This window comes from Quercus robur, chromosome 12, assembly GCF_932294415.1.
Source record: "Quercus robur chromosome 12, dhQueRobu3.1, whole genome shotgun sequence".
NCBI lineage: Eukaryota > Viridiplantae > Streptophyta > Magnoliopsida > Fagales > Fagaceae > Quercus > Quercus robur.
In genome coordinates, this window is record NC_065545.1 from 36,966,250 (window position 1) to 36,988,460 (window position 22,211).

General features: G+C 32.9%; 1 protein-coding gene, 1 long non-coding RNA gene and 1 pseudogene across 6 annotated transcripts in view; 1 reads left to right on the forward strand and 2 right to left on the reverse strand.

Moving 5' to 3' along the window:
- Window positions 1–1,946: 1,946 nt before the first annotated feature.
- On the reverse strand, window positions 1,947–2,526 carry LOC126708457 (cytochrome c oxidase subunit 6b-1-like; annotated as a pseudogene).
- A 6,160-nt stretch (window positions 2,527–8,686) lies between these two features.
- LOC126710552 (uncharacterized) overlaps window positions 8,687–22,211 on the forward strand; it is a 45,291-nt gene continuing 31,766 nt past the window's right edge. Inside the window, exons 1-5 of one of the 5 annotated variants that reach the window (XR_007649683.1) lie at window positions 8,687–9,035; window positions 9,121–9,252; window positions 10,000–10,409; window positions 10,487–10,726; window positions 10,803–11,028. Coding sequence is in view for 2 of the 5 variants with exons in the window: in XM_050411077.1 (XP_050267034.1) it covers window positions 10,573–11,127; window positions 11,215–11,342; window positions 11,498–11,510 (696 nt within the window). In the remaining 3 variants the exon portion in view is untranslated. Of the gene's footprint in view, window positions 9,036–9,120; window positions 9,253–9,999; window positions 11,128–11,214; window positions 11,343–11,497; window positions 11,549–11,660; window positions 12,142–22,211 lie in introns of those variants that run through there. The other 4 variants (XR_007649682.1, XM_050411078.1, XR_007649684.1 and 1 more) reach the window with 4 other exon arrangements.
- LOC126710559 (uncharacterized) lies at window positions 17,370–19,309 on the reverse strand. The gene is made up of 2 exons (XR_007649690.1): window positions 18,539–19,309; window positions 17,370–17,846 (listed from the first exon to the last, which is right to left on the reverse strand). It is a non-coding gene; the product is annotated as an uncharacterized LOC126710559 (long non-coding RNA).

A 22,211-nucleotide genomic window follows, 5' to 3' on the forward strand; every position in this document is an offset into this window, starting at 1 on the left:
TCTTTGTACTTGGTTTCCCCATAGGCTTGGGTCCGAGGACCATGCAAGGCCTTGGTTCTGTCCATTACTTTTAAGATGTCTTCTTTGTACTTGGTTTCCCCATAGGTTTGGGTCCGAGGACCATGCAAGGCCTTGGTTCTGTCCATTACTTTTAAGATGTCTTCTTTGTACTTGGTTTCCCCATAGGCTTGGGTCCGAGGACCATGCAGGGCCTTGGTTCTGTCCATTACTTTTAAGATGTCTTCTTTGTACTTGGTTTCCCCATAGGCTTGGGTCCGAGGACCATGCAGGGCCTTGGTTCTGTCCATTACTTTTAAGATGTCTTCTTTGTACTTGGTTTCCCCATAGGCTTGGGTCCGAGGACCATGCAAGGCCTTGGTTCTGTCCATTACTTTTAAGATGTCTTCTTTTTTGTAGTCTTTTCTCTATACTGATTTGTTTTTCGAAAGTCAGCCCCTAGGCCAGGGAGGGAGGAGTTGGCTCGAGGCCGCGAGCCCCTAGAGCTGTCCGCTCCGTTGGCAGTGCAAGGCATAGCCCCTAGCAAAGGCTTATGGCGGAGCAAAAATTGTACGTCGCCGGAAATGGGAAAAAACTCGTGAACCTTTGTTTGCCGAAGAGCTGACTCATGCACCACCCGTGCCAACGCGCAAACCTTTCCCACAGACGGCGCCAATTGTAGGGACACAAAATCTTTAACGGCCCAGCAACGAAGTTGGGCTCGCACACGGAGGGTCCCTCACAATAATATTTGTAGAGAGTGGGCTTGAAAGGCCAGCGTTGGATCACAGGGCGACAGTTCGGGCCGGACTATAGGTGAACCGATATGAGATAGAGCTTTGGGGCTGGATATTCAGGCCCATCAATCTCGTGTCTAGGAGGATTTGGCTCCTCGGATCATGTCCGAGGAGCGATGGTGCTGTCCCCGATTACCCGTCGGAGGGTCTTTATGTGGAGTCCGGCGTGTATTATCCAGACATTCTCTTTCATCGAGTCTTTCTCCAGAAGCTAGATGGAGCCCCCCCCATCCTTTGGTCACATAACGTTCTCTTTTATACTAGCCTACGTTCGTCGTCCTTCGTCCACGTGTAGGGTCGATCTTTCCAGGGCAGATATCTGTCCCATCAGTCTAATCCCTGAATTGTGGGAGATGGTCCATAAAGCCTAAAAATCCGGCTCTGTTTGGGGCGATGTCATGTCAATGAAGGGTATTAAGGACTATTTCCGTGAGATATTTTCTGATCTTTCAAGTTTGCCTGTATCCCATTCTCGTCAATGGGGTTCTGGGCTTTCCGAGGACTGAGCGGTCCTCGGACGTATCTTTGAACCACATCGGACTCGCTATTTTTGGGCTTGGGCCCTGGCCTCCTTTAGTTTGGTGACCTGTGGACTCCCCATAAGCGAGCGAGCCGGGCCCATAGACTATTGGGCCCCACACAAGTTTTCATGTTAAAAAAAGGATCTACAAGCAACCTCAAACTTAAAAGGTTATAAAAAGTATTCTAATCCATAATAAAATATGCACAACTTTTTTTTTTAGGGGAAAAATATGCACTACTTAATCTTGTTATTTGATAAAAATGAAAAAGAAAGACAATTATTTTCCCCCTTTTCGTAACACTGAAAGGATCTCATTAAATGTTTTAAAAAAGACTTCCTAGATTGCTTTAATGTTAAATTTCAAGTATGCATGATGAGTTTTCTTATGGTCACCATGCATTTATTATGTTGTAGATCGTATTACTCTTATACATGATTGCATAGTTCATATATATATATATATATAAAGGAACTAGGAAGATAAATAATTTTTTTTTTTTAGAATACTAATTATTTTTAACACACACATGGGGAGAGAGGATAAGATTTTTTAAAGAAATTTACAGTGATGTATATCCAAAAGAGCCTGAAGACAAATAACTTTCAAATATCCATATGTTGGTTTCTTTCTAGATTGGACCAGGAAATATTTCTTGTTTTCTTTGTTCATTCCACCTCTGAATATGCAGAAATTAAAAATTCACCATAACATAAGAATTCAACAAAAAAGCCATAACTATATATGTATTGATTATTTCTTACCCATTCAAGAGGACACATCGATCGATAATAGTCTGCAAACTTCTCACACTCAGGTGCATGTTTACCTTTCTTCTGAATGCACCTAAATCAACAAAGAACATCAATAATTTTTTTTTGTTTTTAATTTAGCTTTTATCAATATTAAATAAGTCATTGGGGTTTTTGTCTTTTTTTTTTTTTTTTTTTTTTTTTTTTTTTTTTTTGGGTTTGAGATGTTTTAATTTCAACTTTTTATAAGCTTAAGATTAGATGATAATGTGTCATTCAAACCAACTGGTGAAACTGTTTATGAGAAAGACAGATGATAATCATGGAGAGAAAAGAATAAAGAGTTACTCACTTGTGGTACTCAAGGTAGCGTGTGTAGCAATGTCGTGTTTGGTTCATTAAGGGAAATCTTGCATCAATTGGCGCTGTCTCCAACTTTATCTACTTGTTAACAACATTAATTAGTCACAATAAATCCATAATATATACACTCATTTGTGCATATATAAGTGTGTGCAAGTGAACTGATAAGTAAATTTTTAATTCATGCATGTTTGTTTATATAAAGTTTTGTGTGCATATGCGTTTGCATCTATATGCTTTATAACGTAATGCTTTTTGATAATTGATATGTTCATGTGTGTGATTCTTGACAAGTCATGTCCTTAACTAACTTCATTAGTAAAAGTCTGTTATTGTGTGTTTAACAAGGAATCAAGAGAATGATGGAAGACGTGGAAGAAAAAAATAAAGGATGAATAAATTCTCTCATTTGGTAAAGTAAAAAGTTGGAGAGAAGGAAAAAGAGAGATAGACATTCTCATGAAGTCATCAATATTTGATCTTCTAATAGAGAAAAGTAATAATTTGATACTTTTATTAAATATATTTAAAATAATTCAAAGATAACACAAAAGAAATTTGTGTTATTGTGTTTTTTTTTAAAAGATTTTTGGGGAAAAAAAGGAAGGACTTTGAAGAACAAAATAAATAATTTTTTGGATTCTTGATTTTTGAATTTTTTTTTTTTTTTTGAAAAGGGCAAATGAAAGAAAAATATTTTGAAACTTTTGCACATTTTCTTTTTGACAAAGGAAGAATTCACTTGAAACGAAAAGTATTTTTGAAAATTTTAATTTTTTAATTTTTGAAAAGAAACAAATTTACAAACACATGCAATTTGGTTAACCCTAGAGGTAGTTCAATATGGCTTACCGCGTGTTGGTCAACCAGATAGGGCTTCATCCTTATGGTTATGGCTCCAAAAGGTTCCCCATACGTAGGACACCTATTAAGTGCTTAAAACTCATTATAGGCTATGACATAGACAGTGGAGTGATAAACTGAAGTAAAAATTACTTGTGACTTAGTGGAGTTTGATGCCCTAGCCCAACACCATATGGGATATATAAAGACAAACTTTGTGTCCCTATGTAAAATGTTGGGTGTGTTTAGCAAGATTCTTATTTGACAATGGACTTAATACTAAGGGAAATGCTAATGAGTGCCTCTAGGGCACTGGTTAATAATCCATTTAAAGAAAATTTTTATAGAAAATGAAAAAAAAACAATTAATATTTTGACAACTTTTTTCATTTCCCATAAAAGTGGTATCAAAACTTTCTTAAAATGGATTATTAATGAGTGTCCTAAGGGCACTCGTTAGCATAACCCTAATACTAATATTTTAGACTTTAACTCTTTGTCTCTAGTGGAGTTGCAACTGTGGGCGCCTTTAGGACGTGGCTCATGAATACCTCCATGTTTACCAATTTAATATCTTTATTGAATGCTTCTTGAGTTCTTGTTGTGGGTCAATCTTAAACATGGGTAAGGGAGTACACCAGGGACATTACACTTTGTTTAGGGGGCTTAAATGAACCCTAGACTTAGAAAAAAAATATTATTTTATACCTTGACTTAAATATTACACACCCTGATCACATGTATTTTCTACTTTAAGAATAAAGAGTAAATGTTTATAAGTTGTGAGTGTCTCTCACTTTAATATAAATTTATATTATATGTGTGTGTTAGTGTGTGTTCTGATATTGATTGTGTGAATTGTAATGTGTGTGGATGTGTGCGTATACAATATGAATATAATATAACTTTATATAATTTAATAATTAGGAAATAGGAGGATTTGTTACATGTGTGTGTATTGTTATCATGCTATAATAAATTTTGTTATAAAGTTAGTGATTCAAGAAAAAAAAGAGTAAAGCTAGCAATTGTTCAAGTATTTGATTGGTTAAGTAAACACGCGGTATATTATTTTATGTATGAATATTGAGTGTGACTGTGTGGATCAATAACTAATACAATGTTAATGAGTTGAGTTTTGCCATTTAGTTTTTATAAAAACAATGACAAGTAGATAATGACAATTGTATAAAAGTAAAAATGTTATACAAACTTAATAAAATAAAATGGTTACAATTACCCACATTAGCAATAGATACTGATAATAAACTATCATGTAACGATTTCAAAATTTGAAAACTGGTAGAATGAAATTGTAAAACTTTATATATTTATTTATTTTTTCCTTTTTTTTGTCGATAACTCTATATATTCAATTTTTTTTTTTTATTAAATTTTAATTTGTTTAATTTAAGTTTTTTAATGATCGCCCTAAAAAAAATTTCTAAAGCCACCACTGGAGTACATCACTAACTTAGAGGTTAAGATAAAAAGAAGAATTGTCTATAAACACAAAATTTCCCAATTGCAAAAAATCAAACAATTGAAAAAAAATATGGTTTGCAAATATAAATTTGTATTGATGAATAATGAATACAATCTCTATTTCAATTCTTTTACAAAAGAATACCCTCTAATTCTATCTTCTTTGAACTTGACTCGAACAAAAAATCTTCTTAACTTTAATTGGAAGATGGATTGATTGGTCTTCACAATAAATCTCTAGCTTTGAACTTATTAGAGATTTATTGTCCTTCAAGGTCTTCAAACCCTTCGAATGTTCTTCAAGTTCTTTAAAGATTCTTCAAGTTCTTCAAAGATTCTTCAAGTTCTTCAAAGATTCTTGAGACAGAATTTCTTCAGAGCTTGGACCTCTTGAAAACTTGGTCCTCAAAATGAGAGGGGATGTCCTCTAAGGGTGTCAATGTTCGGCCCAACCCGCGAATACGACACGAACCCGACACGGGTTTTTTCGGGTTAGGGTTAGGCCTTAATGGGTTTGGGTCATAAACGGGTCGACCCGAAAGCGACACAATAAGAAACGTGTCATAAACGGGTCAACCCGTGTAACCTGCAATAGACACGTTTGACACGCCAATTTATTTGTGTCAACCCGAAATGACCCACTTAACACAATCCGTTTACCTTGTATAACAAATAAATATTTATTTGATTTTAGATCTGTCAAATACCTTTTATATCCAACATATATTTTAAATTTAAAAAGAAAAGAGTGTAATTACAAAATTTTACAAGGAATATAATTGAAAATTGAAACTTTATAGTCCCTAAAACTACTAATACTTTTTTTTTGGCATAGAACTTACACAAATGAAATTAGATGAGCTTGTGAAAGATGTTATGAATTTGGACATCAACAAAGAATCTATGGATGATAATTGTGGTCATAGTAAGGATTAGTTTACTATTTGCTTAAATTCTTTCAATATTGATATTTAGCATTTAGCGAGTTCCAATGATATTATATTTTTGTTGAACTATGTTATTTTATTTTTGTTAAACTTTGTTATTTTGAATTTGGGTTGAAGTGTACGCACTTCTTTTGGAGTGTGAAGAACTTATTTCTAGATGAATGTTATACTTTTGTTGAACTATATTATTTTGAATGTGGGTTAAAGACTTGAAGTGTATGCATTACTTTTTGGGATGTAAAAAAAAAAAAAAAAAATTATTTCTAGATGGATGTTATATTTAATATTATGCAAATTGAAATGGGTTGTGTTACATACGTGTCAACCCAACATGACTCGTTTATTAAGTGTGTCAAATAGGTTGGGTCAGGTCAACCCGCCTTATTAACAGGTCAAGTTAGGGTTGAAGGATCATGACACGATTATTAAATGGGTCGGGTTAGGGTTGAGCCATTTAGTCGAATACCCCTACCTCGACATGACACGAACCCGACACACTAACCCGAATTGACACCCCTAATGTCCTCTATTTATAGTGATTTCAGAAAATAAGTTCCACTTTGAATTGATATGTTTGAAAGTATATAGTAGACTTTTAATTGACCCAAATTCTTCTTAGAGATAATTATCTCTATTTATCCATTTTGATAAAAATCATATTTTGATAAAGATAATAATCAACAAAGATAAATAATTATCTCTATTTAATTTATTTATTTTAATAAAGATAATTATCTATCAATTTTGAATAGAAAATTTATCTTTATTTTATTTATTTATTTATTTATTTTAATAAAAATAATTATCCATGAATTTTGAATAGAAAATTTATATTTATCTTGTAGGCCAAATGACACGTAGCAAATTTTGATATGCCAATGTGATGTCAATTTGTATAACACATGTCATCATGTAATTTAATTAATTTAATGACATTAATTTAGAGTTTGCCACTAAATTTTGATGTGACATTTTATGATTGGCTTAAAATTTTTGCCTCCTACATTGTCATCTAGCTATACGTCCAAGAACCATCTTTGACTGCTGTGCAGAGGTCTAATGTAACCATGCATGAATCTCAAGTTAGGGTAGGAGCCCTAAGAAAATGTTAGACACCCAAAACAACACATTATCCAAGGATTGGCTTTCATTTCTATCACTAAGGCAGTGTTCAACTAAGTTGGATCCCTCTTAACGCATAATCGAAGTTAAAATCATGCGTATGGGCGATATAGATCACACTGTAGGGGAGGATAGGCTTAATTTTAGGCTCTGCAATATTTATTTCTAAGAAATTAAAGTGCAAGACTGAAAAATAGAAGGGAAAACAAACCTGGATGGGTCATACGTACACCTCCTTAGTCTACGTACCGTACCTTTAGGCGTGCGTACGCACACTAACAACAACAATCCTAATCAAAATAAAAAGATCTAATTTTTCATCACATAATATTTTATCATATTATTTATTAAATCAAAATCATATAATGCACATTATTATTATAGCATGTCATATATGATGAAGTAAATGAAAAAAAAAATCTCAACAAAGAAAAAAAAAAGTCATATATGAGTCAAGTAAATGAGATCAGAAAAATAGATTCTTAGTGTATGTTTGGATCCACGTTTTCCTACGTTTGCTGCGTTTTCCTCTTTTTTTTTTTTTTTTTTTTTTTCACGCGTTTTGAGTATTGCGGTTACTGTTCAATGAACAGTAACCGCAAAAGTGGACTTTCTGCCGTGAACAGTGCACATATGCACTGTTTACAGACCCACAAATTTCATTTTTTATCAATTTTTTCATTAAAAATGGGTCCCACAACACTATTCACATATTTAAAAATTATTTTGCTACAGTGTTTTCAGTTTTCAGTTTTCAGTTTCAGCAAAATAAGTTCTATCCAAACACACCCTTAATAGAATAAGGTGAAACATAATACAGATGAATTAAGTAATGAAAAAATAAAAAGAAATGAGTTTTGAAAAGAAAAAAAACCATTATTGTTACATTTTGACTGGAATTTATTGGAATGCATCGATCGTGGGTTGGAATTTCTTTTGAGATGGAACTAACTCGAATGAAATTTTCTAGTAATTTAATCAAGTAGAACAATATGAAATTGACAACAATGGTTTCACTTTCTCGAATATAAGATGTTTCAAACAATGTCCACATTTTATACATGATATGAAAATGTGGATATTTTCCTATTCTCTTTTACAATTATTAAGGTAGGTTGTGAATCTTGTATAAAAGTGATTTTTTTTTTTTTTTTTGCGTGCTAATAATCAAGAATATTATTAATTAAAGATAAACTAAGCATCATCTCCTTCTTGCAAGCATCCAAAACTTCAGCAAGAAGACAATGCAAATTACAACAATCAGAAAGGTAATGAGGAATAACAAATTTAGCTAGATAATGTACTGCAGAGTTAAGCTCTCTCCTAACCTAACTAAAATTACAATTAACTAAATATTTGCTAAAGTCTAAAACATCACAAATCATAGATTGGTTAGGCCAAGCAACATTGGAGCAGGAGCAACCTTCTTTAATAGCATCAAAACAATTTTTAGCATCATTCCTTTACTTCAATTCTCTCTATATCTTCTAACTTAACCATTTTAAATATCGAGAGAATGGTCCCAATATGGAAGTGGTATTGGATTAAATTATAATCTATTATCTCAAATATTACCCAAAAACAACTTTAAAATTAGCCCTGTCGGTAGGTCTAATATCATTCTTTTCATGGCCTAAAAATATGGAATCCGAGGGCTTTTTCCCTTTTCCTTAATTCTTTTTAGCTCCAACATCATAACATGTTGGGTACTACATTTGTTTAGTATAATCTTACATGGTGGTGAGTCAATTAAGTGACGACGAGGATGATGATTTTGGTTCCACTAGCTATATTCTTATGAATTTATTTCATGGTATGTTATATATATGTTCTCATGTTGGGTGGGTGAGTGTGGAGTCTGTGGACCCAAGTGGCGGCTCAAAGGAGTCAATGCCCAATGGACTTCATTGAATAGCTGTGACAGGTTAAGTATTCTGCTTTCATAAACAAGAGGTACAAAGCTGACAGCACCCACCACTAAAACATATATAGAATAGAACCAAGCTGAGAATCAGACTGCTTTGACGCACAGCAAATGAGAGAAAACCACTTTTCTTGACCATTTGGTTTAAGCTCCAGAAATTTTCTTTTCTTGTACCTGAAATTGAAAAAAAAGCTGAGAGAATGCGGGGAGATAGGGAGGCAGTAAATATTCTGGTGTCTCTGACACTGATCTGCGCTTTCGTTTTTGTCTGCTCTGATATTGATGTACTGTCTCTTTTATTCCTTTGAGTGTGTATATATGTATATGTGAATGGATTTTATGTAATGTTTTTGTAATGATGATCTGTAGGCTCTAAATGAGATTCTTCATGAGATTCTAAGTTGGTGTGCGGTTGGTGTTGCAATTGTGCTTCTGATGGTTGTTATCCAGTCACGGATGGATGTTTTTCGTGAGTTAAGCCGTGAATTAGGTCATAGAATTGTGAGTATGCTAGTCTTTCAGACTATTTGAGCAATATGATAGGTAATACATCATCAGATTTCACTTTCATTATGTTATCTAATTTTTAATTAGGCTTTAATTTCTTGATTCTTTTTCTCACCCAAGGTAATACATGGTATGTACTATGTTAGTAAATTGTCGCAAGCCAATGTTGTAAATTGAATTTTATGCTGTAATGACATGCTTCTTCTTGATTTTCCTAAGAGAATTTAATCAACTCAAAATTACTAGTTACTTTGGTTTTAATACAGGTGATTCGAATTTCTTTGAATATTATCTTCTATAAAGACAATCAAATTAAGAGAAGAAAGCATATCATGTTTCGGGTGTATGCTTCCTCCCTCTCACAAATCATGAGAGAGGATAAACATACACCTAAAATAGGGTGTATTTTCTCCAATGGAAGGGCTAGGCATTTAGTTCACAAATGAGAACTTTATTTTTTGTATATATAATTTGATTTTATTAGAATAATAATTCATTTATTTAATTAATTCATGATTCATAACCGCAGAAATTTTTTGTAACAAATAATAATTGATTATGGTATCAAAGAAAGTGGAAATTTAGGCCTTAATTCCAAGTTAAAAACATTCAGCTCTTTCTTCATCCATTAGTGCATATCACAGTTCTAGTCCATCATTACTTTATATATACAGGTATAGTAGCTACTCTAATTGTTTAGTTACTCACCCCATAATTCATAATTCATAATTCACACCACAGGTTGAGAATTTAGGCATCAGTGGATTATTGGGCCCAAGGAGACACCATGCTTCTTGTCATTGTCATACCACAAGGGAAGGAACTAGTGGTTTCATGGTTCAAAAACTGAAACATGATTTGATAAAAAAAATCTATGATGGGGTGTACCAAGTCAATGTAGAGAACATAGGCCATGTCATCTATAATGTTGCACCACGAGTTGATTCATTAAGTAGAGAATCGTACAACTTGGCAGTCGCATGCTCTAATGAGTTTGTGATGAAGAATATTTTTTGTTTCAATCCAAACTGCAACCAAGTTTTCTATGTAATGGAGCACTACGAACAAAATTTCAAACAATGGTTGCAAGAGAATTATCTCTCTGATCAACAAGGCAAAAATCTGAATCCAGAATTTCTTCAAATTCTTAGGTAATATATATTTGATTTCTATTGTCTTCATCAAAACCAATTTTTAGATTGTCACTCTTTTCTTGGCTATGTGATAGGGATGTTTTAAGGGGCATTGGTTATCTCCATCGTGTGAAAAATAGATGTCATGGCAAGTTAAGTGAGACAAATATTGTGATCGTGAATGGTCGGGCCAAGATTACAGGATGATTATTCAGATTATAAGCACTTGGCGACCATTGTTCAAAGATCCTTCAAAACCGAGCAACATGACATTCCAACAGAACTTAAGTTGTTTCTTACCTACATCTCAAAGACAGAACCCAGCCAGTATGCAAGTAAACTTTACACACACACGCACATTAATATTTATTGTAAAATATCTCACTTAAGCTTCTTTTTATTCTTGTCCAGGTTGCTCAATATTGAAAATCATCCAATTTTTCTATCCCCTTTACAAAGATTGAGCTACAGGGTGATTGCTCATACTTTCTTGTATTTTGGAAAGTCGAAAAGGTCCTTTGCGTTGGCACTAAATAAAAACCTTGGTAAATGTGAATGGAAGCTCAATGTCAGAACTACTGGTACATTTGTTATGGTGCTTGATCGTTATAATCACCTGGGAAATTTGTCAGAAAAACAAAGGAAAATCGTTGAATATAAAGAGTCTGCCATATCTTTTATGAGGTTTTGCAGAAATGTTGTGGCGCACCTTAAGGACGATAATGTTAAACGAGATGTAAGTTCATAAACACTTTCACAAACAAAATTCATTAAAAGAATTAAATATTTTTGTTTGAGGAATTTTTTTTCTTTGGTGATATAGCCAGGGCGGCGTAAGAAATTGACTGTGAAAGAAGTCGAGGAAGAGCTTAATGGATACTGGCCTGAGTTCATGCCCATTTTGCATGAAATCCTTCTTGAACATGGCCACCTTATGGTTGCACACGATGCGTATGCGGTTGATCAAACTCAGTTTAATAAATTGTTTTTTTTTTCCCTTCTGGGCCTGTGGCTTGTCAACTCAGTTTAATAAATTGTTTTTTTTCCCTTCTGGGCCTGTTGCTTGTCAACTATGTGGCTAACTTGTATTCATGGTCTTTTTGTAGGGTTCTCAAGTGAAACCATTGGGCTGTCTCGCACAAAAGGATATGATACAGGTTAGGTTTTTTTATTTATTTTTTAATTTTTAATTTTTAATTTTTATATGGCTAACTTGTATTCATGGTCCTTTGATTATTACCACTACAAGTTCTTTCGTTTATTTTTCAGAATACAGTTACCGGGGATGCAAATCTTAACATATCAATCAGCCATTGTGAAAAAAATACAGTTACCGACCGGGGGGATGCAGTACTTGTAGAATATTGCTAACATATAATTTGATAAAAAATATATATATATATATATGTGTGTGTAAATATATTCATTAAAAAAATCCAAAAAAGAGAATTTGTATAAAAGATGCAAGGCATCACTAAGGTGAGTGATCCAGTGATAAAGACTTACTCCAGTATATAAGGTTTGAATGAGGTTAATGTCTTGAGTTTGAATCCTCTAATTTTAGTCACAATGCGCCCTCCAACGACCCTATAGAATTTGTTTAGTAACAAGTTGTTATATATATATTCTTATAAAGAGTAATGTTACTGTCACAAACTATTTTATAATATATTTTACAAAATGTTAATGTGGCTAATCTCTTATTAGTTTTTATCTAGGCCCACTATTAATATCACTTTTTTATTTACCAATAATCATTCACCACATTAATTAGTAGTTCGTAGAATTTTTTGTAAAATAGTTTGTATTTCTAGCATTATTCTTCTTATAAAAAGAGTAATGTTATAGTCACAAACTATTTTACAACATTTTTACAAAATGTTGATATGGCTAACATTTTATTAGTTTTCATCTAAATCCACTATTAATATCACTTTTTCATTTATCAATAATCACTCACCACATTAACAGTTTGTAAAAATTTTTGTAAAATAGTTTGTATCTCTAACATTATTCTTCTTGTAAAAAAAGTAATGTTATAGCCACAAACTATTTCACAACATTTTTATAAAATGTTGATGTGGCTAATCTCTTATAGGTTTTTATCTAGGCTTACTATTAATATCGTCTTTTCATTTACCAATAATCATTCATTACATTAAAGACAGAAGCAATGTAATTAATATAAACAAATCAACTTAAATTTAACCATAATTTATTTTTAGTTTCTGAGTTGTTTTATTTTAATAAAAACAATGAGTTCTTATTGATTTAGACTAGCTAGCACGTAACAAAAGCAATTTATATATCTATAAAGAAAAGATGCAATGTAATTAAAATTTTTAAAAATATATCAAATGTAATTTAATGTGAATTGCAGAATTCTAATGATGAGTTTGTTTTTTTTTAATAATTTTTTTAAAAAGATGCAATGTTTAATTAATGATGGATATATATATATATATATGTGTGTGTATATAATTATAATTATAATGTAAATAATGAATTCTACTTTAAAGAGTTTTAAGCGACATGTAAAAAAAATAACAAAAATAATAATGTGAAAAAATGTAGACTTCAAAAAATTTATGTGACAATAAAAGTAAGAATCAACCAAGAATTTCGTGATGAAACTCAAATGTCATCCAACAAGCCATTCATGTTCTTTATGAAGTTAGGCTTGGCCAAGGGTTCATGGGCTCCCTTCTTTATTTGGGACGAGGATGGACTTGCTGGCTTGCCCTAAGGGGCTTTGTGGAGATGTGATGTAGTTGGTCAATCATCCCTGAATAGATGTATTGGTTTGTATCACTTTTGCATATTGTAGATTGTTTTTGTTTTTGCAATTAAAAAAAGAGTTACATATACAAATTATTTTACAATATTTTTACAAAATTTTGTTGTGATCAACATTTTATTGGTTTTCATCTAAGTCCATCATTAATATCACTTTTTCATTTACCAATAGTGAGTCATAGTTACCCCAACCTCACTAGGCCATCAATGAGTACTAAGTCAGCATTTTATACAAATAATCCATGTACGATTCCCATTGCGTGAGTCAAACCTATAACCTAATCCTTGCAAACCACATGGGTGTAAACTTAGTGACTATTGAACCGCTACCCTTGGTGGTCATGCTGCAAGTTAAATTGAGTTGTATAGAGTTAGAAAACCTTTATACTTTAAGATGGTTTAGCATTTGATACAAATTTATTTCGCTTTTTCCTTCTAATTGTATTTGGTTAAAAGTTAATTAAATAGTTGTACTTAGAAAAAGTAATACTTTAAAAAGTTGTACATTAGTAAATAAACAAAAAACTAAATGAAAAAGTTGATTTTCACGATATATGGGACAATCAACGTAGATTAAAAAGCTATAATTAGAAAAGATCCAAATTTCACAGCAAATAAAAATGTACTTAAGGAGACAAACAATGCAAATGAACATAGCATACAAGAGCATAAAATTATGAGATTGTTGACTTTAATCACCTTAGAGCATTCAAATCAATTTCAAAAAATTGGTCTAAGGTTAAAAATATGGTTAAAAACCCACAAAACCCCCCACGCATCAGACTCAATAAACTAACCAAAAAATTTTAGCAATCACTGTTGATCGCCACTTGTAGCGAGATAGTCTTCTCGCTAGTCTTTTTTTTTTTTTTTTTTTTTTTTTTTTTTTTTTTTTTTAATTCTCAAAATTCTCTCTCTCTCTCTCTCTCTCTCTCTCTCTCTCTCGTGGTAGTCGAAGTTATCATGAACTGCAAAGCTTGGATTTGGTAGTCGTTGTTGGTCAGTGGTGGCGGATTTGGATGTCTAAAATTTATTTTGTGTTGATATTTTCGTTGATTTGGGCGGCGGTGCGAGGTTTCTGTTGATTTTTGTTTGGATTTATGCTGTGGGTGTAGTGGTTGCTGGGATTGTCTTAAATTTTTTTTATTTATTTGCACGGTGCTTGTGGTAGTTTTTGACAGTGGTGGCTATTGTTTTTGTGCCTCTACATATAAAGCTGATAGCTGATATGAGAATTAAACTAAAGAAGTAGAAATAGTTTGATAAACTAAGATCAGTGATAAGGGCATTTTTGCCCAGAGCAGTTTTCCTCATCCGTCTGGATGAATGAACCTCGCTCGAGATTCGTCAGGATAACACACAATTAAATTTACCTGTATATTTGGCTTGTACACGAGGCATATACAAGTTAATATCGTCAAATATACTTGTTTGGACTTGCTTAGTACTCTAACATATTTCTCCACATTTACATTTACTTGTATATGCCTCCTGGTTCAAATTACGTATGCATGAGAATACTCTCTCATTAACTTGTTATTTATATATTGCTACAAATCTTCTTATGATATTGCTTGCCGCATCTATTGGCATAAATTTAATGCCAAAAATATTAACTTGGACATTGACAAATTTATATTCATTTAATCTTGATAAATATGTTTGTTTAACCTTACTAAATCTACTTCCTTTATTTCATATATGCCTCATAACCTAACATATCTCCTCTCATTTACTTCATGGTTTAAAATTATTTACACGCAAAATTATTATTTTCATCAATTCATTATTTTTATCAATCGTTATATCATTTTTTTTACTAGTAGAAAAAGCAACCATAGCAGCCAGTGGGTGTACCATTGGAGTGGATATCGAACTTGACTATCCAAAAAGAATCTGAGTCTAGCCATTGGCTTATGAAAACACGACACATGTCACTGCCACAAACATCAAGAATACTTGAATTACTTTAAATGAGCTTGAAGAAGAAATGGTTAGACGTAATTTTAAATTGGATCGACATTTAGAACAAAATTAGAGTGTGTAAAATTTAATTGATCGAAGCGACACTTGACATAAAATTACACAATCAAAATCTAATTTAAATTGTTTATGTATGGTCCACGAATCAAAGCCCGGCCCAAGATCATGGCCCATTTAAGTCAAACCCACCCAAGCTGTACCGAACACTACTAAAAGGCACGAACCGACCATTAGCTATACTGAACAACGATGAAAGGCCCGAACAGAGCTTAGCCCGAATCGATCACCACAAGATATTGTCAAAGGCATGATATAATGCCTTGGGGAAATCCATCTGCCGAACACGAATTTGGAGGCTAGCGCAAGTTCCAACGGTGTCATTTCAAGAATATTGAGTGGGCCCCATATGCCTGGGCCAAGGGAGCCCTCATGAATGCTAACCCACTCAAGGCTAGGTATATAAAGGGAAAGAGACTAGGAGGAAAAGGTTGGAAAATTTAGGGGAGAGAGATACGAGCATGGTGAGGAAAAAGCCTTCCTAGGAAGAAAGAGATTCAGCTTGGATTTTCTTGGGAAAGAGGGGATCATTCACAAAGCAAGGATAAAAGAGAGTAACTTCAATCTATTCATCCCAGTGGCAGCATTGCCAACTCTTGGGCCTCCCATTGTTGGATATTCTTGATCCATTCTACAAATAAATTGGAGGATATAGCCTGGAAGCCTTCGTCTCTTGGGCCGAAGCACCACAGTTTAGTATAGTTCTACTTAAATATATTGTATAAATTAATTGTATGGTAAAATCATGTACATATAATTTGATTAATTTCATTAGGATTTATTGGGAAAATTTTAGCAAAAATATTTGTATGTCATAAACATAATATTCTAAGGATTGATAATTCAAATTTGAAAATCAAGACTATGTGGGCAATTGCATAAAAATCCAAGGGTGAGATTTGTAATAACCTTATATGTATTTTGTATGAATCACAAAATGGTTTGTTGAGATTAAGCCAAGTGAGGGACTCTACATACTTCACAATTCAAATGATCATCCACATATATTTTTATTATAATTACATGATTCATTTAATCATTGAAATTAAGTCTAATGACTATATTTAGTTGTTATAATAAGCGAGGAGAAATACTTGAACATTCTCGTAAAGGAAACCAAATAATACTATTAAATTACTAAAAAAAATTACCAAACTCTTGACAATATGTCATATAATTAAAATACACCTATATCATTAGTTGAATTGTCAATTTGTTGAAATAAATTCTCTATCATCATACTTGATGAATTTGAATTAGGAAAAGATTTGGCTCCAAATATGTTTGGAGTCTTGGGCTCTAATCACCAATGGAAAGATGTCATGTGTCTTGTCATATGCATTGCATATGATCCACTTAATTGGTTGGGTTCAATAGGTCATGTGCATTATGCATGACAAAAATTAATGCTATCTTCCTATTAACAATTAGAAACCAATGCTTCAAACATAATTCGAGCCAAAATTTTCCTTTAAATTAAAATTACATTCACTTCAAACCCCCCATACTCCCCCCTTTTTTAATTGAAGTCAAGTAATCAGTGGAAGAAGAGTAAATGAGATTTATTAAATATAAGCCAAAAACCCTCTCATTAACTCTTCTTCCACCGATTACTTGACTTAAATAGAGTAAAATACCAAGAGAGTTAAATTATTTAACTTAAAATAGAGAGAGAGCTAAATTATTTAACTTAAATAGAGAGAGAGGGCTATACCAACTCAAAAGTCTCTTCTATCAAAACGTAAGAACATAAGAACTTATTCATCATCTTGGTAATGCTAAAAGTGAATTTATTCAAATCTAAAATTCTTACTGCATGTCTTGCTGGTAATGAAAATTCTAACCAACTTGAAACGGAATGCTAGATGCTTTGAGGACTCGGAACAGTCAATCCTTGATATAAAGTCCTTTTTCTTCCATACTCTCCTTGAATGGAGCTTGGTTTTACCTTCATGCACTTCTTTTTTCCTCCATGTTCTTTTTAATCATTGTAATTTGGGTTACTAATTTCTGCCACTGTAGTACATTTCCAGTGTATTTGGGTTGGCTAGTCTTTAGTAAAAATTTATTACGTTATTTATCAAATAAATAAATAAAAAAATTCTTACCAACTCAAAATCTCTAATACAAAAAGGCAAGAAGAGTGCAGAATGTACCCAATATTCATTTTACAAATGCTTAATACCAAAATCTATTCAAGCCAGTAAATCTTACTAAATATCTCAGAGGTTATGACCATTTAACCAACACAACAAATTCCCCAATGCTAGTTCTACACCTAGCTCTTCAGACCCATGTGTTCCCTAAGAGAATTTCCCAAGCAATGCAGTAAAAGATTATAACCGATAAGAAGTATTTTGAAGGAAAAAAGAATCTAAGTGAAACCTTTACAGATCTGGGGCGAAGATGGCTGAAAACCCAAACAGCAAGAAATAGAGCATAGTTGCTCGAAATTTTAAAACAATGCCGCAATCTACAAGAGCATCCACCTGACTGGGGCTGGGATTGTGTTGCGCCACCACTAGTAGACTTCAAGTTCACATCAACCATGTCTTCTTGCTTTGTTGAAGAGAGTGTTTCCATTCCTGGTAAAGCAGCAGCAATTTTCCAAAACAGTGCCTGGACAAAGGTTCATTAATAAACTGAATATTTCATTAATAAACTGAATATTAAAAGAAAAGGCAAACCAAGTTAAATATTTTAAGACATTTGCATCAGAATGAAGGAACCACATCCATGAAGTCTACCTACTTTATCTTTTTGATAAACCCCAAAACAGCAGCGAGTAAAACACCAAATTTAAAGAGAATTATGGACTATTGCCATATCTTATCCAAAATGGTGTAACATATAAATGATAAACAACATTAAATTCTACTTATGTTTATCCCAATGTAAACTATAAACACAAAGGTTGATCTAGGGCCCTCGTAAGTGTACCAAACCTTTAAGACTATAGAGGCTTATCATAATCATGAGGTAGATGATAAGTTGAATAAATATCAAATGGTCAAATTAACCCTCTACACAAGACATTCCTTATCAAATAATTAACCAACTAAGATGGTCAAAAGCATCTAATTCCTAAGATGCTCTAACGGACTATTGGCAGCATCTCATTTGATGATAATACAGATAAATGGCAAAGAATGTTCATTCCACATATGTTTTATCAATTATAGAGAGACAAAGATTGACCTGAGAGCCCTCATGAAAATATCAAACCTTATTTTGCGAAGTTTCAACCTGGAAGGAAACTAAGAATTGACTACAATGATGTATGAAAAAAGGGTTTCAAGCAGGGAGTATACCTTTATATTAAAGCCAGCTTTTGCACTGGTTTCAATAAACATTACATTAAGCTCATGAGCTTTGGCTTCTCCTTTCCTCTATAGAGACTTGCCTGTGGAATTCCAAATTTGTACATGAGAATATTGTTGATAAAACATAGGGAAATACATATTTTATATTGAACACCAACTTGACCAACTTACAAAAAAAGAAAGCATTTAGTACTTCAAGCTGGAGTATTTAATGGTAAGTAAATTATAAAAGACACAATTGATGCATTTGAAACCTGTTTATGTGTAGGAAAGTCTCACCCAAGTGATGTCCTAATGCCCTAGGTCGTTGGTATTCCCAGGCAGTTGCCTAGGTCACAACAGGAAACAATAAGAATTTACAAGGTCTAGCAAGGCTCATTTTTCCTCAAAATGAATAAATCCATAAATCTTAAAGGGAGGTGACTGAAGCTTCATTAATCATCAACATCAACAAATACATACAGTCCAAGCATTACACAGGATAGCCTAGAGTCATTTTACTAAAGTGGATATACACAGGATAGCCTAAATAATTCCATTCAAAGCATTACAAGCAAATGAAAGAGATTCTGTGAACTTTAGATGGAACCACTATCACTGAGACAGATATGATAAACAGATAAGCGTTTGATGTATGGCCTTTAAGAAGGCAAACTAGCAAAGATAGATACATGTAACTGATCTCAATTAGTTTAAAGGGATTCATAGAAGCAACTCCAATAGAAAGTAAATAAAACTCTCTCTCTCTCTCTCTCTCTCTCTATATATATATATATATATTTGGGGAGATAACACATTGGGGAGATTTCAATTGAATAGTTAATATAACATATAGGAACACTGTTTAACCCAAAAACTTAAGTTTACAAGTTTGGGCCCAATTATGTCATATTGACTACTCACACTTATCATTATTATTCAATGTGAAACTCCACTCACATTGAATAATAATGATAAGAGTGAGTAGTTAATATGATTGGTAAGTTACACATGCACTCAGTGGGTTTTGAACCCACAACCTCACACCCTCTAACAAGAGCTCATTGGCACAAACAAAGCCTTATGACCACGTAGGTTATGCTCTCCAGTAAAGCTGCTCCATCTACAGTCATTCCCTAAGGATATGCCTTGTTTCCTTTTCCCTGTGCTTCATTACAGTTTACTTCAACCTAGAAATTTCTGATTCCTAAATTTGTATATTCACAAAATAAAACTCCAATGGTGTCTTTACATATCCCATGCAGATACATCATCCAATTGTACTTTACACAGCATTATTTAGGAGTCCATTAACTTCTCACAAAACTCATACTAAATCAGTCAGCAGCATGACACATACAAAAAGAATCCCTGAGTCTAGTTCTTCCCAACTCTTCCCAGAAAAGTAACAATGCAAGGATGTCTAAGTCTAGTCACTCAACTATTTTACTTTCAGAGTCCTACTGGAAGAATAACTCTGAGTAATTGTAGCTCTGCCTCTTCTTCAGCAAAAACAAGACAAACAAAATAGTATGAAAGGGATCTTTAAAGGTAGCCAATTTTCACTTGACTTGTCTGCAGCCCTACTTAGAATAAGCACTGCTCTGAGACTCCTATCCCTTTATTGACAAGCCTACCCCAACCAGCAATTTTCAAAAAGTCTTTCTAAACTTGGAATGATTTGCAAACTTTTTTAATATCAATAAAGTGACCAAGAATCACTTTTGCTGAATTGTTTTTTTTATACTGGATCCATTTGTGTCTTTAAATGCTGTAGGAAACAAAATGCAGGGATCCCATTAAGGAATAGGTGCACTACACATCATTATGCTTAGCCTTTGGCTTTGTTTTATTACTCTGAGTTTCTAAATTAATAGTCTCAAATTTACAAGTCCTACTCACTGTAGTAGCTGGAGCTCTAAGCAGCTCGAAGAATCTATTTCAATTCAAAAGAGATCACATAGAAACAGCTACATGAAGCTCTTGAGGGAATAAGTTATTCAACCACAACCCTTTTCTTTCTTTCTAAAAGTGTTACTTATAAAAAAAGTAAAAATAAAATAAAACCTCACTGTTTTGAACCAATGACTCTACTTTTCATAACTCCTAGCCTGAACATCCTGAGGCTTTGTTCTACTGACCAAAATTTGAAAAGCAAACACTGTTCAAAAAAATGTAAGCAAAATTTATCTCAACTTCCAGCAAAGTGCCATTGAAACTTGGTATCATTAAAACTCACCTCGCCTACACTAATCCTCCCCAATCTATTGAATCCCTAAAATTAAAAGACACTCAACCGTTTTTTAGAGCTATCTGGGATTATTCCCTTCTCTGCCTATAATATAAGAAAAATTGTAGGTAGCATTATTCAATTGCTCAATGTTTTCCTACATCAATGAAGTGAGTGTAGCAGAGAAAAAAAATTAAATTAACAATCTAATAGAAAATTTGTAATGACAACACTGTTAGCAATAAGCCTGTTTCTGTGCACTTAGTTCATTAATTAAGGTACATATTATAACAGGTACAGTGAAACTAAAAAAAAATCCACTGTGAACCAAGTCAATCAAATATAACAGATTCAATTTTTGAGATGAAGATCGGAGATCAATTTTAACAAAATAGAAACTAAACATTCAAATTATGAGATTAAAATCTAAGGCTCATTTTTTATGAGAGAAAAAAATTAATAATGATAAGATGAGAGCCAGAAAAGTACTTGATCAGGCATAAATTATTTGGGAATGTAGTTTTAAATCTCTCTAGCAATACGCAGAAAAAGAAAAAAAAATACTAAAAAGAAATAAGTTAGTTATTTGATGCTGGTGAAGAACGTTGATAAAACAAGGAAAGCTAGCATAATTACAAAGTTCTCTATGCTATTTCAGTCAACATAAATTCAACGCATTAATCCTAGAATAAAGGAATGCAATGAAAATTAAAAGTTCATAAAAATGAAGCTCAGAAACATTCTGCATGCATCTGTTAATCATGCTTCAATTCATATGTTAAAAGTAAAGAAGCAAGCTCCAAGCATTTAAAGTGAGATCTCTACAGATTAAATATTGGAGTTCAGTTTCATAATGAAAGCAATTTAGCAATTAACATGTATTATAACCATATCCACCAAATGTAGTACAATCTTTTTTTATAAGTAGATAGTGGGGGAGGTGGGAAAATGTAGTACAATCCTTTTAACCTTCTCTTGCTCAAGATGAAAGAAATCAAGTTAAACGCAGTTTGGAACAAACATCCACATTGCAACACAAGATGCTTAAAAGTTGAATGAAGGCATTTCCATTTAGATTTAGCATAACTTCCAAATGGTATGCATAAACATTTTGATGTTAGTAATCACCCATCTGTCATCATACCTTTATGCAGTGATTTCAGCATATAAATCTTCTTTGCCCCAATTTTAAATAAACATTTTGCTAATTTCATGTACATAAGTAAGGAATGAAGTCCAGGAAAATAAGAAAACATATAAAGGTGTCACTCATGAGTAAGTGTAATATATATAGAGGTGCCAAATTTTACCACAACTGCAACCGAATTGTTCGATCTTCAAGATACATAGTTTTCGATAGAAAATCAATACCGATTGTAGCCTGATCATCACCGCCAAAAAAAAAAAAAGTTTTAGAAAAATTAAACATCTGCTAGTTCAAGATAAAAAATG